The sequence below is a fragment of the Sus scrofa genome, chromosome 12, assembly GCF_000003025.6.
Source record: "Sus scrofa isolate TJ Tabasco breed Duroc chromosome 12, Sscrofa11.1, whole genome shotgun sequence".
In the NCBI taxonomy this organism is placed as follows: domain Eukaryota; kingdom Metazoa; phylum Chordata; class Mammalia; order Artiodactyla; family Suidae; genus Sus; species Sus scrofa.
Genome location: NC_010454.4, coordinates 48,929,119 through 48,946,488, shown reverse-complemented (window position 1 = coordinate 48,946,488; position 17,370 = coordinate 48,929,119). Strand labels below are relative to the sequence as shown.

The following is a 17,370-nucleotide window of genomic DNA, read 5'->3' as shown; positions in this document are numbered from 1 at the left end:
GGTACTCAAACACGAATGTCATTCACTTGTACACGAAGGAGCATCACTGTTCACGCTTTCCAAAAGGTAGAAATAACCAGAATGTCCATCAGCATATGGATGGAGGGAGGGAGGGAGGGATAAACAAATTGTATATCCATGCAATGGAATATCACTCAGCCAAAAAAAAAAAAAAGTGCTGACACATGCTACAATGTGAATGAACCTCCAAAACATACCATGTGGAGAGTTCCTAAGGGGCTCAGCGGTGGCGAACCCGACTAGTATCCATAAGGACGCAGGTTCAATCCCTGGCCTTGCTCAGTAGATTAAGGATCTGGCGTTTCTGTGAGTTGTGATGTAGGTTGCAGACGTGGCTCAGATCCTGCACTGCTGTGGCTGTGGCCTAGTAGACCAGCGGCTGCAGCTCCGATTCGACCCTTAGCCTGGGGACGTCCATATGCTGCAGGTGCAGCCCTAAAAAGCAAAAACAAACAAAAAAAACAAGTGGAAGATGCCAGATACAAAAGGCCACATGTTATAAGATTGCATTTCTATGAAATATCCAGAATAGGGAAATCAATCCACAGAGACTGAAAGCAGATGAATGGTTGCTAGGGACTGGAGTTGGGAGAGAATGGAGAGCAATAGCTTAACGGGATTTTATCCGAGAGTGATGGAAACAGGAAAACTAGACAGAGGCAACGGTTGCACAACATTGTGAATGTACGAAACGCCACTGGGCTGTCACCTTAAATGATTAATTGTATGATATATACATTTCCCCTCAACAACAACAAGAGCTGGAGAGTGAAACAACGGTGAACTGAAGAGTGCTCGCTCTGTTGAAAAGGGGCAGCTGCTGCCCATCTCTGCCAGGCTGAAAGCAGAGATGCAGGCTCAGTGTTATCAGAGTTTTCAACTTACCCAGATAAGCCAGAAATCCAAATGTGTGTATGACCTCTCCCAATTTTTATACACTGATAAACAATTCAAATTTTTTTAAGTCTCCGTGTGGGCCAAACAAAATTCATCTATGAGCTAAGTCGGTCCACCAGACCCAACCTCCAAGCTCTGCTCCGTACCATAGGGAGCCGTTACATGGTCCTGAGTGGAAAAATGAGAAGATATGAGCAGTTTGGAGTGTCCCAAGTATACTCTGCTGGCCACAGTGACGTGCCAGGCATGGGGTTACTGAATCAGGCACATTCCAAATGCCACCCGTTAAGTCCCACAAGTACCCAGGGAGGGAGGGATAGAGGGCTAGGAGAGATTGAAGGATTGAGCCACTTACCCAAAGTGAACCCCCTTCGCCAGATTCAAGTCCAGATCTATCTGGGTTTGCCAACTCAGTGTGTGTGTCTCGCGTGTGTGTCTGATAAGCATCTCAGACTTAACCGGGGGCCAGAGCACACTCATTAACTCTTTCCCTCGAAGACTTGCCTCCACCCTAGCCAGTCTGCCCATTGCCCACCCAGCCTGACACTCAGGACAAAACGCCCAGGGTCATCACTGATTTCTTCCTGATTCTCTACTCGCTGTCAACCTGTAAGCCCCCTGTCTAAAAATATCCATATCCATATCCCAAGCCTCAGCACTTCTCAGCAGCTCCTGACCTCCGCCATCTCTCACTGCCCTTCACCAGGACCATGCAGCCTCCTCCCCAGCCTCCGGGCCTCCACACCAGTGCTGCAGCTCCCCGGACAACGGCCACACGGTCCTCCTGAAAATCCATTCAGATGACATCGCCGGCTTAAACCCTCCAATGTACCACTCCACACCCTGCCAAGGTCCGGGGTCGGGGGAGGTCAGGCCATTTCTGTTTGCAAGAGGGTCGCCAGGCTCACACCCCACCCCTGGCGCAGCCTAAGATGGGGGGACTCCTTGGCCCAAACCCTAAACAAGTGTCCTGTTACCCCCCCGCCCCGTGCTCATTCCTAAACTGTCACCTTCAGCCACCCTAGAGAAAGGAAGATAATTAGAGCCCAGGAAGGGAAGCGAAGGGAAGAACACAGCCCACCCCCTGCCTGCAGCAGGCAGGTCGTGAATGAGAAAAGGCCAGCAGTCACAACCCATGTTCACCAGTCTGGGCACAAGGGCCTGGCAGAGCTGAAACAGAGGGGCCCACAGAGCCTCTAGGGACCGTCTGACTTGGCAGGAAAAGACTTTGACTCCCAGACCAGCCGGAATGTCGCACATGCCACCCCAGGTGTCACACTAACTGCACAGCTCCAAGGCTCTGTGACAGGACAGAGTCCCTTGCCAGGGCCATCCTGGCACACAGCACAAAGGGGAGAGGGCTGGACCCACAGGGCTGGCCTGCCCGTTCCAAGTGTCCGGGGCCAGGCGGAAGCCCAGCTACAGAGTCCCTCCCTCTCCCGCCCTGGCGTCCCAACTGGCACAGCCCACAGTCAGCTCAGGGTCCCCTCAGGCCCTCACCCAGCATCAGGAAGCCTTGGCAGAAGAGCACAGAGGTGAGCGCTGCCCAGTCCCATACCAGGACCGCCACTTCAGATCTCCAGGCCAAGGAGGAAGGGTTTGGTCACCGACTCTGTCCGCCCCCTCACACATCCCCCTCGGCACACACAGTCCCCTCTGTCCTTGATCTTGACTCCTCCTTCCCCTGAGTGACAGGTGGCTTCCATACCCCACATAGGCCAGCAGCCACCAGGGGCTCCCTGCCAGGTGACAGCAGGAGGGGTTCTGGCTCCTTCCTCCCTGATCCGCCACCTGGGGCAGCTTGTGTAGAAAGGCATTTATTTCCAGGTAGCCTTGTACACTTACCAAAAGGGTCTTTAAGAAATCCATCATCTTCCACCAGCACCTTCCCCTGCGCGTCGGGGGGCTCTGTGTGTCTGCCTGAGCAACACCGTAGCTGGGGCTGCAACCACCCCAGCTGCTGCAACCACCCCAGCTGCTGCTGCTGCTGCTGCTGCTGACGTTGGACAACTTCCTGAAGATCAAACAAGGAACTGCAGGATTTGGGTGTCCGCCCGGAGCTGTTACTCCACATTGACTTACCCTGCCCTTTGACCTCTCCTTCGCCCGTGCTGTTTTTCTGGGGAACCCAGGGCAGGTGGCGCCACCACACATCATATGCAGTAAGGGCAAGGGGTCCCTCCCAGGAGAGACACACCATGTCAGCATGTGTAAGAGGAGACTCATGTGGGGGTATGTGAAAGTGAGGGTCCAGCAAGCACCCCTGTCCTTCCATCCTTATCTTGGGTGAGTGTTCAATGCTGCTGCCCTGTTATGGGTGATGGGAGGCAGACGGGGCCACAGGATGGTGTGGGACTCAGGATGGGCCCAAATGGCTGGGGGGGGGCCTCAATTTTCCCATTTGCGAAGTAAGCAGCTCTCCGGGTAAGGAAAATTAAAATGAAGTAAAAGAAAGCAAGCAGACGCCTGCATCTTTTTTTTTTTTTTTTTTTTTGGTCTTTTTTTGCCATTTCTTGAGCCACTCCCGTGGCATATGGAGGTTCCCAGGCTAGGGGTACCATCAGAGCAGTAGCCACAGGCCTATGCCAGAGCCACAGCAACGCGAGATCCGAGCCATGCCTGTGACCTACACCACAGCTCACGGCAACGCCGGATCCTTCACCCACTGAGCAAGGCCAGGGATAGAACCCACAACCTCATGGTTCCTAGTCGGAATCGTTAACCACTGAGCCATGACGGGAACTCCAGGTGCCTGCATCTTTAAGGGCATCCGCGAGGCCATCACAGAGCCCAAACCTCCTACTCAAAGGTTTAAAAAAACACCTAAAGAGTAAGACGTGGTTCCTCTGCAGGTGTGGCTTGTAGGAGGGGGCAGAGGCTTGGTGAACTGCTTTCTTTCACAAAACAGCCTCCGTTTTATTTTTCAATCATTGCATGTATTACTGTGGTTTTAAAAAAAATTTTTTTTTAGTTTTTCTTTTTTCTTCTTATGGCCACACTCACAGCATGTGGAGGTTCCTGGGGCAGAAGTCGAATGGGAGCTGCAGCTACCGGCCTATGCCACAGCCAGGGCAACACCAGATCTGTGCCGCATCTGTGACCTATACCACAGCTCACGGCAACGCCGGATTCTTAGCCCATTGAGCGAGGCCAGGAATCAAACCCGCAGCCTCCTGGAGACTATGTCAGGTTCTTCACCTGCTGAGCCACAACAGGAACTCCTAAAAACATTTTTTTAATGTGCCTTAAAAGAGAGAGCAGGCCTCATATCCTGTGGCTATCCCCTAAGAAAAATAAGAAATAAATAAAATAAATGGCTTGGGAAGACCTGTACTGTATCTACAGGCCGAGGGCTCAGAGGTGCCAAGCACTGTGCTATTAACAAGAGTGAGAAACCCCGGCCCCGGAGCTCAGCCCAGGGCTCCCCTGGGTCTCAGAGCCTCTTCTAACACTAATGAACACATCACACTCAATGTCCACCCACAGCTCTCAGTCCTTTTCCAGCTTTGGGAGAAAAGCAGTGTCCTGGCTCAAAAGCAAAGGAATGAATTTTTAAATCCCTTAAAAAAATAAAATAAAATAAAATAAAGGGCAGCCTGCTGTGGAAAAATTACGGTAGAGCAGACAAGATTTGAACCCGTGGCTTTGCTACTTTTGAGCCCTGCGGGCTGGTTACTCAGCCTCTGGGCCTTAGTTTTCAAATCTGTAAAATGGAGAAATCTGACCCACTTTGCACAGTGGTTGTAGAATAAGCTGTGGTGTATACATATTCTGTCCAGGGAGGGCAAGGCACAATTACCCTCAGAAAATGGCAACCACGACAAGCCCTCATTCCTTTCTCCCAGCACTAGCTCTGTCCTCTTCATGCCCTGGTCCCCAACACAGCGTGAAAATTACCCCACCACCTGCCCAGCCTCACCCAGGACGCCAATCTTATCTTTGCTCTCCCTCCTCCAGCCCAGCCTGCCGCCAGACACACAGCCCAGCCCCATCCTGCGCTTGCTCCGGCTCCAGAAACCCCAGCCGCAACCATGGGAGATCCGAGAGGCCAGGCAGTGTCCCCAGGGACTGGGGGAGGGCACAGCTCAATTGAGGTCAGAGAAGGTCTTGGCATGGGTCCATCCCTGGGGGCTTCAAGTGACAGTGAAGGTCGGGGAAGAGGGCAGAGTCCTAGGATGTGAACTGGGCCATCTCACACATGTGGAGGAATCACGTGCTAGAGGGAACCCTGGCTGCAGAGAAGGCTGGCAATGTCCCTTCCAGCTCTTAAACAGTTCTGCTAGAAAAAACCATGTCAGGAGAAGGGATGTGGTCAAGCTCGCCAGCTTCCCTGCCCCTAAAGGGACCAGAGCAGGCTGTCCCTCATGGGCCCTTCTCTCCTTCCCCTGGAGAAAGGAAACTTCAGGAAGGCTCCTGCATCCTCAACATCCACCCTGCTCCCTCCCACACCTGCTTCTGGCTCATCTGCATTTCTGCTCAAGGCCAATGGGTCAATAGCGGATCCCGCCCCGCCCCCACCCTACAGCCAGCCTCCCTAAGACATGCCACATCCAGGCTACTTGGGCAACCCCCTTGGCCACAGCACCCCAGGGCCCAGGAAGCGTTGTGGTCCAAGCCCCCTGATGCTGCACAGGAACACATTCAGAGGAGGCGAGGAAGGAACGAGATAGGCAACGAACTTACTGATCTGCTCTGGGCCAGGCACTGGCTCAGGGCTGGGGACCCTGGGAAAATCACCCTCAGTCCTTCTCCTCCTACCCACTCCCCGTTACTTGGTTGATGTCTGCTTGTCCTTTAGGTCTTCGCTTGGAGATCACCTCCTCCAGGAAGCCTTCCTGCCTCCCCCAGGTGGTATTCCCATAGCACCCTGCACATGCCCTCTCGAATCACTGATGTCTCTGCATTGTAATGTCTCATTTAATTGTCTGTTTCCTCCACTTCATCCATTAAGCTCAGCACCTGGCATATAGGTGCGCAATAATTACTTGCTGAATGAAAGACTGAATAAAGGAACGGATTTCCATCTAGCGACCAAGACAATCACAGAAATAAATAATTAGAACCCAATAAAAGAGGAGCAGCCATGGGGCTGAGCCAACGCCTGCATGGATGCACAGAGGAGTGGACGCTGGCTATGCTGTAACGAAGGGACCTTCGCAGAGAGGCTACTATTCCCATTTTGCAGATAAGGCCACAGAGGTACAAGAATATCAGGTTCAACATCCCAGGACCCACAGTGGTAGCGCAGGAGTCAAGATCCAGACTCAGGATTCATTCCTACTACCTCCCATTTGATCCTTAAGATGATCCAGTTGGAGAGGAGGTGGGAAATGCAGCTCAGAGATGTCAATTGATCTGCTTAAGGTCACACAGCCTATGTGTTCCAGGTGAAAGAGGGGATACAATGGAGAGAAGAGAGAGGAAGGGAGAGAAGATAAATGTGTTTGTGTTAACCTCACAGGGCAGGGAGGAGACTCCAGGCGAGGAGGCCCACAGCCCCTGGCAGGGTCCCAAGCTACGGTGTTGGCATGACCACATACTGGCGGTCTCTCCATGGTGGGCGGGGGGGCAGCCCACAGGCCAGGAGGGTGAGCCCTGAGGTCAGGCAAGCCCAAAAGAAGGAACCGGGGCCAGAGAGACCAACAGCCATTCTGGTGGGGCATGGGAGATGGGAAGGGGAGATTAAGGTCTGGGCAAAGTCCCCCTCTGTCACATTAGCCACCACGCCTCTGAATGAGGCCTCTCTTCCTTAAAACACCAGAAAACCCACTATGAAGAATGCCCAACAGTAGCAGTAATGAGATTATAAGATACCCTGCCTGCAGCAAGGCCCCTGGGATTGGCAGGGTTTCCTTTCCTGCCTGTAATTCTTCTCCAGCAGCTGTGGTTCAGTGAAAAGAGCACCGGACTGGGACTCAGACAGACCAGCATGCAGATCCCAGCCCGGCCTCTGGCCAGCTGTGACCTCGGCCCCATTCTCTTCATTTGTAAAATTGGAATAATGCTCCCCACCTTCCTGGTGACAAGGAAATGAGATGACAAATGTGCCGGCACCTAACAGGGACAGCAGTTGATCAACAAATGTTGGTCAGCCGGACAGCTCGAAATCTGTCCAATTTATAGGCTTCATTTTGTGACAGGTTCAGTTAATTGAACCCTCACTAAAGGCGCCAGGCCCTTGACTAAGTACATTATGTGCATCTTTTTATCGCGCCCCCAAACCCCCCGCAAGGCAGGCACTCTTAGCATCCCCAGCCTCGGGTGTGGACACTGAGGCTGAGGGTTAAATAACTCGGTCAACAGGCTGACGTCATGTGCAGCCCAGTCAGCCCGCAGCACCCAAGCTTTGAACCACCATGCTACCAGGGCTTGGGTACATGGTTCAGACGAGCCGGTTGGTCCACAAGAACCAGGATGCTCAAATCCCCACCCATCATCCCCCCAAGTCTTTCTGAAACCCCTCAGCCAGAATCCCCAGAGCACATGCCTCGACTTGGGTGCACACATATTCTGTTTCTCTGAATGGCTAGGATGGTCTAATCTTGCCTCTACACTGAAAACTCCTGGCAGGCAGAAGCCACATCTACATACACCAGAGCTATACACACGCCCCATTTCATCAAATCTCAAGTAACATCCATTGTAAGCTATACATTATTTTATGTGCCACCAACAAAACAAAGACACCACCGGTTACAAACTATGGTACAACTGCTAGTGACATGCAGCCTGATTTTGGAGATTTAAATGGGGAGGGGGGCGGAGGAGGGTGTCTTCGAAATGGTGAAATACAGTAGGAGATACTCAGTAATTATTTGTACTCGGTAATTATTTCTCGGGGTAGCAGAAAGAATGCTAACTTGAAATCCCAAGCCTCAAGCTGGTGTCTTACCAGCTGGCTGCCTTTCTCTAAGACCCCAGCTTCTCAGCCATGATGTGGGCAAAACAGTTCTCTCTCGGGTGGCTGCTAAGAACCAGAAGAGTACAAGGAAAGCCTTTATAAGCTGCACAACACTGTACCAACCTACAGTGCCAACAGGATGAAGAGGAGCCCATGGCCACCACTGGCAGGAACGAGCAATGCCAGCAGACCCCCAGGGGTGTCCGGGGGGCGCTGGAAGACTGTGGCTGCCTTGGAGCGATCCAGCCTTGTCTTCTAGGAAATAACCAGCACTACTCCTTCGAAGTTGTCCCTATCCTGGAACCACTAGATCCCAGCCCAGCGCTGGTCACGGAATCACCGCCTCCACACCATGGAGACCCTCCAAGCCAGGCTTTGGGGGGCCAGTCGGCAGAGCTTCTGGTTCTGATGCAGTCTACGGCCTGAAATGTCCAGTAGTCTTCCCCCACAGAGGTGGGCTCAGCTTCAGGTCTGAGCCTCCCCACGGGGGGACCGGAAAAACAGCCTGTGAACCTCATTGGGTTTTTGAAGGAAGGCTTGCTGGGCACCCTGCGAGAGGCAATGGCCTCAACAAACGCTTGGCGGCAGGAAAATGAGAGGTTTCGTGTGGCTTCGGTCTCACTGGTGGCCATTCTTGCAGCCCAAGCAAGAGGCCCAGATTCCCCAGCTCGTGTCTGCCCTGAGGAATAGGAAATAAAGCAATGCTGAGGGGGAGAAGGTGGGGCCAAAGGCAGTGCTGGCCTCCCAGAAAACCATCTGCTTCCCCCCCAGCCCCGATTCCCCCGAAAGGCAGTGGCTGGGCTCCACAGCTGTGTCTCTCCTAACTGGCACTGGTGGCTGTCTGTCTGGCCGGGGTCAGAAGCATGGGTCCCTCTCTCCATCACTCCTTGGTGGCCCCTGTTCCCCAGGCAAGGTCCCCACATAGCCAGTGTCCCTCCAACATACCCACCCCTCATATTACTACCCGTCCTTCCCCTCTCTTTCTCCCTGGTCCTCCCAGTCCTGCCCACTTTCCCTCTGGCTCTTTGAGGGTAGACACTGCCCAGCATATCTGGACACTGGGTTTATAGTAAGAGCAGCAGAAGCCCTGCCACCACGTCGCCACCTCTCCCTCCACCACGTAAGTTTTCAGAACCAAAGAATATGAATATAAATACATATACATATACGATATAATTAAATCACTTCGCTGTACACTTGAAAATAACACAATATTGTAAATTAAGCATACTTTAATTTTAAAAGGGGGGGAGGGTTCACATTGTGGCTTAGTGGGTTAAGAATCCGACTAGCATCCACGAGGATGCAGGTTCAATCCCTGGCTTTGCGCAATAGACTAAGGATCTAGTATTGCAGCAAGCTGCAGTGTAGGTCACAGATGCAGCTTAGATCTGGCCTAGCTGTGGCATAGGCCAGCAGCTGTAGCTCCGATTCAACCCCTAGTCTGGGAACTTCCACATGCCACACATGCAGCCCTAAAAAAAAAAGAATCAAACACTAAAGACCTGGGACCAAGTAGCCTCCCCACCCCAGTTCCAGCCCTGACATATGCCTGGGAGAGAAAAGAAGCAACAGAGGCTCCTGGGTTTCCCATTCACAGGGAACCCATCACTGAGTCATTGTGGAACCTGGGGACCCACCAGCAGACCCTGCTCCCCTTCCCTGATCCCAGAAGCTGTCTCCTGCCCAAGGCTCCCCCTCCAGATCCCCGCCACCCCACAGGAGTGTCCCTGCCTCCTGGCAAAGTCTAGCATCATGTCAAGGACCCATGAATGTACCCAGCTACCACAGGAGGTGGCCTTGGGCTGCCAGTCACGTGGCTGCAACAGGAGCTCAGTTCACCCATCTCCAAAATAAAGATTCATCTTATTCTCACTACCCAACTCACCCCTACGGCGGTTCAGGCAAGACTGAGTGAGGGCAAGGATGCAACCGCACACATTTCTACCTAAGTAGGAAGCGCCATATACCAAGACATATACCATATACCAACACACCTTCTCCACGAGCCTCCCCCATCCTCTGTGCCTCAGTTTCCACACTCATTATGGGATGTGCAGGTGGCTGCTCTTCCTTTCCCTCCATTGAGGCTGAGCTGTCACCCCAGAGGGACCAGTGTGTGCCCTCTCCCTAGCAGCAAGCTGTTTGCGGCTCCCAGCACCCTCTTGCCTATGAGATGTTTCCAGCTGCACAACTTCTACTGTAAGATGAAGAAAAACAAAGCTCTCCGCCCCCCAAGCACACATCTGCACTGTTAGTAAGTGACCCAAAAAAAAAAAAAAAAAAAAAAAAAAAAAAAGGTTTAGAGATTATCTGAGCCAGAATCTCAATTGCCTAGGCTCTTCCTATTAACACCAGCCTGCACCCAGGACAACAGGCTACTGGGATCTCACTGGAGCCAGTCATTTGCCGAACACATAGGTGATTCTCATCAGACGCACCAGGCTGAGAACTGAATAAATCGATACATGTTTTGTGCTTAGCTGAGCAAAAGGCAATATCAGAAAAGAAGCCTTGGGAAACTGGCAACTTTGGGGGCTTGTGCTCCCGGACATGCCTGAAAGAAACCACCCAAGTCATCCCCCTGTCAACCCTAGTGGGACCCTAAAAGGTCCCAGCCTGCCCCTCCCCAGAGGACAATGAAGGAAGGTTGCTGGGAGTTTCGTTTCAGACTAACCTGCAAGAAGGGGAGGTTAGCAAATTGCAGGTTCTTTTCCCTTCCCATCATCTAGTTAATGATTACCTAAATAAATGCTTTGGTCCCGAGTGCTTCTAGCCATCAGTCCCCAGCTCCAACAGCCTAATTACACATACACAACTCGGGGGACTGTGACACCGAACGGCCCTCTTCTCCATAAACCATATGTCGGATAACACGATTGCCCCTCCCCTTTTGCCAGCTGGGGCTGATGAATGGGGTGCTAGGGCAAATGCAGGCCCTCCCGAGGTTTGGGGTAGGGCCATTGGGCTGCCCATCCCAGGCCCAGCTGCCCTGGTTGGGGAGGCATTCGGTGGCAAAGATGTTCCCACCAAAGCAGAGTCCCGCAGCACCCACCCCCAAACGGACTCCCCCAAACACACAATGGTACAACAAGTTACCCAGACATTCACATTCACCCACACACACACACACAAAACCACTCACTCATGCAAACACACACACACACACACACACACACCTAGTCCTTGAGAGGTTTATGGGTCCCCAAGCCGAAGACCATTAGCCAGCTGGACACACCCGCCTGCTATAAACCGTTATCGTCTGTTGCTGTTTGCAGGATGCCTGCCCAGTGGTCCCCTCCTCAAAAGCAGACACACAACTAAGAAGGCAGATAAGGTGAAGGAGGACCAAGTCAGAGGCTGCAGTTTCCCGCGAGCCAATTCCTTTTCCACTAAAAGGGATCCATGCATCCAGTGGACGAGTGGGAAGCAGTGCCGGTGCCTGGCTCGGAAGGTGGGTACCACCCTCCAGGCCTTCCTTAAGCCCCTGGGCAAAGCCGTTTCTTCCTCCCACAGACCCACAGACACGATATTTTCAAACAGCACCTTGAAATGATGCCCCCCCCCAAACACCACAGACACCACGTTTATTTCTCTCTTCAGGACCCTGAGCAGAAGGTGCTGCTGTCTGATGACTTTCTTACCTACCATCCACCTCCCTCACTGGAGAGTGAGCCCCATGGAGGCAGGAGTCGTGTCTGCCACATTCACTGCTGCATCCTCAGGCCCTGAAGCCGTCCCTAATCCCTGGCAGGTGATCAATAAATACTTGCCAAGTGGATGAAAGGATTTCACTAGTACTTCCATGTGTAAAGTGTTCTTGGGCAAAAGAGCAAAAGCAATACAAATTCCTGCTAGAGGAGTCAGGGAAGGCTTCATGGAGGAGGTGGCATCCAAGCTGTGCCTTTGGGTGAGAAGGTTTAGAAAGAAGCAAGGAGGCTGCAGGATAGCGGGTGGGGGGTAAGAAGCCCAAGCAACAGAAGAGGAACAAGTACAAACCACACTCAGGGAGAATAAGCACCCTGTCTGTAGACCACCCCTTCCTGTGAAGTGATCCCTGCCAGGAATGACCCCACTAGGACACCACCCCGGGGTCTCCCCAGCTAGGTGCTGGGAGACGCCCCAAGCAGCCACTTGGGAACCTCCAGCTAAGAGGATGCCGGCCTACCCTCCCCAGGTCTCACAGCTTCTGGGACCCCTGCTCTCCCTCGGAAGGCAAGGGGGCTGCCTGGGAACAAGCCGCACGATGCGCAGCATCCTGCAGGTTGGGACTCAACCAGCACAATGAGGTCCCCTTTAGCATGACCAAGGCTCACCTACGAAGTCCCTCAGTGTGAATGAGAACAAGGGTACCCCTCTGGGCCAATTAGGAAAAGACAGCCCCTCCGAGGATATCCCGTTGGCCAGCAGAGGGTCCGTTTCGGTCCCCACTCATCTCCTGTGCTGGATGCCCCGGGTGGTTCACGCCTTCTGCAGGGGCCTGCGCCACCACAGCCCGCTCTCTGCAGTCCCAGGCAGAATCCCGAGCAGCCATCCCCAAGGGCCTGTGCCTACAACACTCCGTCCAGATGAGGAGTTAAGGACACCCCAGGGTCTCCCAGGAATCTTGTCCAGGTGACCAGGCTGACTGTCCTCATGGGGCAAGGCTATAACTCACCCATCCCCTCCCTACCCCTCACAACAGCTGATGGCCAGTTCCCGGAAGAGGCCATCTGGGTCTTGGTGCAGCAATCCGCCCCCCGCCCAAACACACACACAGACTCATGGAGCAAGAGAATCAGAGATTATCAGTGGACTGGAAGGCCCTGTCTGGGTGTTTACCCTCCCAGGGATACTGAATTTTAAACATGTGTGCCTGTTTACTCTCCCTGCCAAGCCTCGCTGGCTACACGGTAGCCAGGCAACACTATCTGACCTGGGGGACCAGGAGGGGGACTTGCCATGCCAGGCAGGTCACCTGGGGAAGGTTATCCAAGCACAGCCCGTCTCAGCACAATGAAGTGCCTCCCGCCCCTTCCCACCCTCACCCCCAGGTGACCCCACACCCATGACAAATGGTCCACTCCGACAGCAAGAAGGGTGGTCCTGGGACAGAACTAATGACACTGTAAGAAAGGGATCTGTTAGAAGCCGATCACCAGGGTCTCGTGTCATTATCGACCTGGCAGCCAGCTGTGCTGTTTCCCTGCCAGCCAAACTGAGAGCCAGGCTGAAACTGCAGCAGGAGAGATTCAGAGGAATCTTCCCAGATGAGAGGAAGAGGACCCTGTGTGATTGGAGGCAGGCAATGGTATCTCTCTTTTTTCTTTAATTTTATTGGTGTATAGTTGATTTGCAACATTGTGTTAATTTCTGCTGTACAGCAAAGTGACTCAGCCACACATGCACATATGCATTCCCATATAGGTTGTCACAGGATATTGAGGAGATTTCCCTGTGTATACAGCAGGTCCCCGTGGACCACCCATTCCGTATGCAACAGTGTGTATATGCCGATCCCAAGCTCCCAATCCATCCCCCCACCACCTTCCCCCTGTGGTAACCATACCTTTGTTTCCTCTGCCTATGAGTGTGTTTCTGTTTTGTAAAGAAGTTCATTTGTATCATTTTTTAAGATTCCGCGTATAAGTGATACAATATATTTGTATTTCTCTGTCTAACTCACTGCACTTAGTATTGGCAAGTCTTTTTTTCCTTTTTGGCCCTACCCACAACATGTAGAAGTTCCCTGACCAGGAATCAAACCCATGCCACAGCAAGGACCCAAGCCATGGCAGTGACAACACTGTATCCTTAACTACTGGACCCCCAGAGAACTCCTTGACTTCATTTAGTGTGATAATCCCTAGGTCCATCCATGTTGCTGCAAATGGCATGATTTTGTTCTTTTTAATGGCTGAGTAGTACTCCATTGTGTATATGTACCGCATCTTCTTTGTCCATTCCTGCCGATGGACTTTTAGGTTGTTTCCATGTCTTGGTTATTGCAAACAGTGCTGCAACATTGAGGTACATGTATCTTTTCAAATTATGGTTTTCTCCAGATACTTGCCCAAGAGCGGAATTGCTGAATCACATGGTAGTGCTAGTTTTAATTTTTTGAGGAACCTCCATACGGTTTCCCATAGTGGTTGTACCAATTTACGTTCCCACCAACAGTGTCAGAAGGTTCCTTTTACTCCACACCCTCTCCAGCATTTCCTGTTTATAGACTTTTTTTTTTTTTTTTTGTCTTTTTGTCTTTTTTGTTGTTGTTGTTGTTGCTGCTATATCTTGGGCCGCTCCCGCAGCATATGGAGGTTCCCAGGCTAGGGGTTGAATCGGAGCTGTAGCCTCCGGCCTACGCCAGAGCCACAGCAACGTGGGATCCGAGCCGCGTCTGCAACCTACACCACAGCTCACGGCAACGCCAGATCGTTAACCCACTGAGCAAGGGCAGGGACCGAACCCGCAACCTCAGGGTTCCTAGTCGGATTCGTTAACCACTGCGCCACGACGGGAACTCCTTATAGGCTTTTTGATAATGGCCATTCTGACCAATGGAGTGATACCTCACTGTAGTTTTGATTTGCATTTCTTTCATAATTAGGGATGTTGAGCATCTTATGTGCTTTTTGGAATGGCACCACTTTAGAAGGAAAGAGTGGACAGTACTAAATCAGGGCTGGAAGCTAGCATGTGCCTTTTTTTTTTTTCCCTCCGTGAGGGGTTATCTTTCCACCTGGATGGGGAATCAAGAAATTGCTGACTGAAGGTAACAAAATCAAGGTCACATCTCAGCTCTAGACTGTGGACCTGAGTGTTGTGTTCTTCCTTTTTCTGTGGAAAAGCTTAGGGACACGTGACATGCCTGCCCTTCAAATCCCATGGTCTGGGAGGACATGTGCCATCATAACCAGTCATGGGCTCACAAAGCAATGAAACCAGGCAGGCGAAGGATCAGTCAAAGAATCGTGGAATCCCACAGAAGGAAGATCTACCGTATGATTGGCCTTTAGGCTTTTCGCCAGGCAGTGGCGGGGGAGAAGCTCCCACGTTTTAAAGATGAGTCTAATAACGTGGTCTCTCCTACAGAACCTTGCAGGTAGCCTGAGCTCATCATAAGCTGAATATTACCCACCTCTCAAAGATGCTTTTGTCCTTAATCCTCAGAACCTGAGAATCCTGTGAGGTTAACGGAGACAAGGGGAATTAAGGTGCAGATGGAATTAAGGTTGCTCATCAGCTGACCCTGAGGTAAGAGGAGGATCTTGGATTATCCCACAGGGCTCAGTATAATCAAAAGAGTCCTTATAATAGAAGGAAGCAGAAGAGAGAGAATCAGAGAGACGGCAGTGTGGGAAGCACCTGGCCCAATCAATGTTGCTGCCTCTGAAGACAGAGCAATGGGGTCAGGAGCCAAGGAAGGCAGGTAGCCTTCTAGAACTTGGAAAAGGCAACGAAGTAAATTCTCTCCCAGAGCCTCCGGTAGGAATGCAGCCCTGTGGACACCTTGATTTTAGCCCAGGAAGACCCATTTCCGATTTCTGACTTCCTTTGCATCTGGCAAAAGTCCCAAACCTGATGTCTTTATGAGCCAGGGAGGATGAGGCAAAATAGGAGAAAGCACATCCTTCCCAAGGGCACTGAAATCCATGTTGGTCAAACAAAGCATATCTGCACCACTTTTTCGATTTTCTTTTTTTTCAGTCTGTTTAGTGCCACACACAGAGGTTCCCAGGCTAGGGGTCAAATTGGAGCTGTAGCCACTGACCTAACCCACAGCTCACAGCAACGCCTGATCCTTAACCCACTGGGCAAGTTCATGGATCGAACCTGGGTCCTCACGGATGCTAGGCAGAATCGTTTCCACTGAGCCGCAACGAGAACTCCAAACAAACCATATCTGAAGGCCGCCTGGTTCCAGGCCTCCCAGCTAGTGATCCTCAGTGAACTGAAACCCAAGCCATTCACCTCGGCTCCCTCACCCCTTCCTGCCTTTTCCCACCGTCTTCTCTTCCTTCCCTCTCCTCTCCCAGGCCCACCCCACCTCCTCTGTGCTCTGTCCCCAGGCCCTCCTCTTTTCCCTTTCTAGAGCAGATGACACCACCCAGCCACCCACCCCTCGTTTCTGGCTTCCCATTTAGAGCCAACCAGCCATCATATTAACATCTGACATTTCAGAAACGTCTCAGTCCTGCTGCCAAATCAAATCAGCTCAGCCGTTTCATTTGCCAGCAAATCCAATTCACTCCCGCAACGGGGCTCTGCTTGATTTCCACGTGGAGCTGAGCCGGGGCTCTTGGAAGGTTTCTTCCATCTCTCCATGTACCTGGAGACGACGACCCTGTTGGCCCAGGCTGCTATTGAGGGTGTATCTGTTCCCCTCGAAAGGAGTATGCCCCCGCCGTCCAAGGGCCAAGTTCACAGACCACAGCACCTCGCCTCCAAAATCCCCTGGTGCTCATACTTCAAAGCAGAGAGCCAAACACTACATACAAAGCTGAAATAAATGTATTTGTTTATTTATTTGGCTTTTTAAGGCTGCACCTGTGGCATATGGAAGTTCCCAGGCTAGGGGTCGAATCAGAGCTGCAACTGCTGGCCTACACCACAGCCACAGCCACGCAGGATCCAAACCGTGTCTGCACCTACACCACAGCTCAGGGCAACATGGGGTCCTTAACCCATTGATCAGGGCCAGGGATTGAACCTGCATCCTCATGGATACTAGTTGGGTTCATAACCCACTGAGCCACAACGGAAACTCCGTGAAATAAATTTTTGGCTGCACCTGCAGCATACATAAGTTCCCAGCCTAAGGAACGAATCCCCAGCCACTGCAGTGACAATGCTAGATCCTTACCCTGCTAGGCCACCAGAGAATTCCAAAGCTGAAATAATTTAGCTTTTTAAAAAATTAATGTCTCCACTCTCAAAGGTTTGCGGGGTTTTTCTTTTTTTTTTTTTTTAATTTTTTTCCTCACTTTTAGAGGACTCTTAACAGGAGTTACTATCTCTTATAGAAACATGTATCTAAACTCCAGTAACTTCTGAGCCACCTGTTTTTTTCTTCGCTGGTTAAATGCAAAGAAATTGAATTTAACTCTTTTTATTACAAGTGAGCAGAAACAGTGCGATCCCATTTATTTATGCTTCTGTCTGTGTGCATGATGCCAAGATGTCTGGACACTTAGAAAACAGTAAGGATGGGTGTGTCTGGATGGTAGCCTTCTTGATCAAGGTTCTGTTTTGTTTTATTTTCTTTACACTTTACCATTGCTTACATTTTTCATAAGAGCATATATCATTTTATTTAAAATAGGTTGTGAATTTGGGGAGTTTATTGCTGTACTGGCAAAAAAAGTCTTATAAAAATTCTCCAATCCTGGGCTTTTTTGTTCAATGCCACATTATCAAGGAGAGGCCCTGACACAAGAACTCTGTCAGGGCACGAGGTCAGCATCCGCCTAGAAATATGGACTCATTTAATATTAGCTGCAAGCAAAGAGAATAAGGAAGGAACCTTCTGATGGGGACAAACAGATCATGAAATGCATTCCAAGGCCAAC

The 17,370-nt window shown here is 51.4% G+C and overlaps 1 protein-coding gene across 25 annotated transcripts in view; it reads right to left on the bottom strand.

The window, feature by feature from the left end:
• RAP1GAP2 (RAP1 GTPase activating protein 2) overlaps nt 1-17,370 on the bottom strand; it is a 211,284-nt gene that overhangs the window by 71,629 nt on the left and 122,285 nt on the right. For 2 of the 25 annotated variants that reach the window (XM_021067633.1, XM_021067634.1), the window contains exon 1: nt 2,764-3,374. The exons of the other annotated variants lie outside the window; for them this stretch is intronic. In XM_021067633.1, the coding sequence (XP_020923292.1) occupies nt 2,764-3,144 (381 nt within the window). In that variant the 5' untranslated portion in view covers nt 3,145-3,374. Of the gene's footprint in view, nt 1-2,763; nt 3,375-17,370 lie in introns of those variants that run through there. 25 annotated transcript variants of the gene reach the window in all.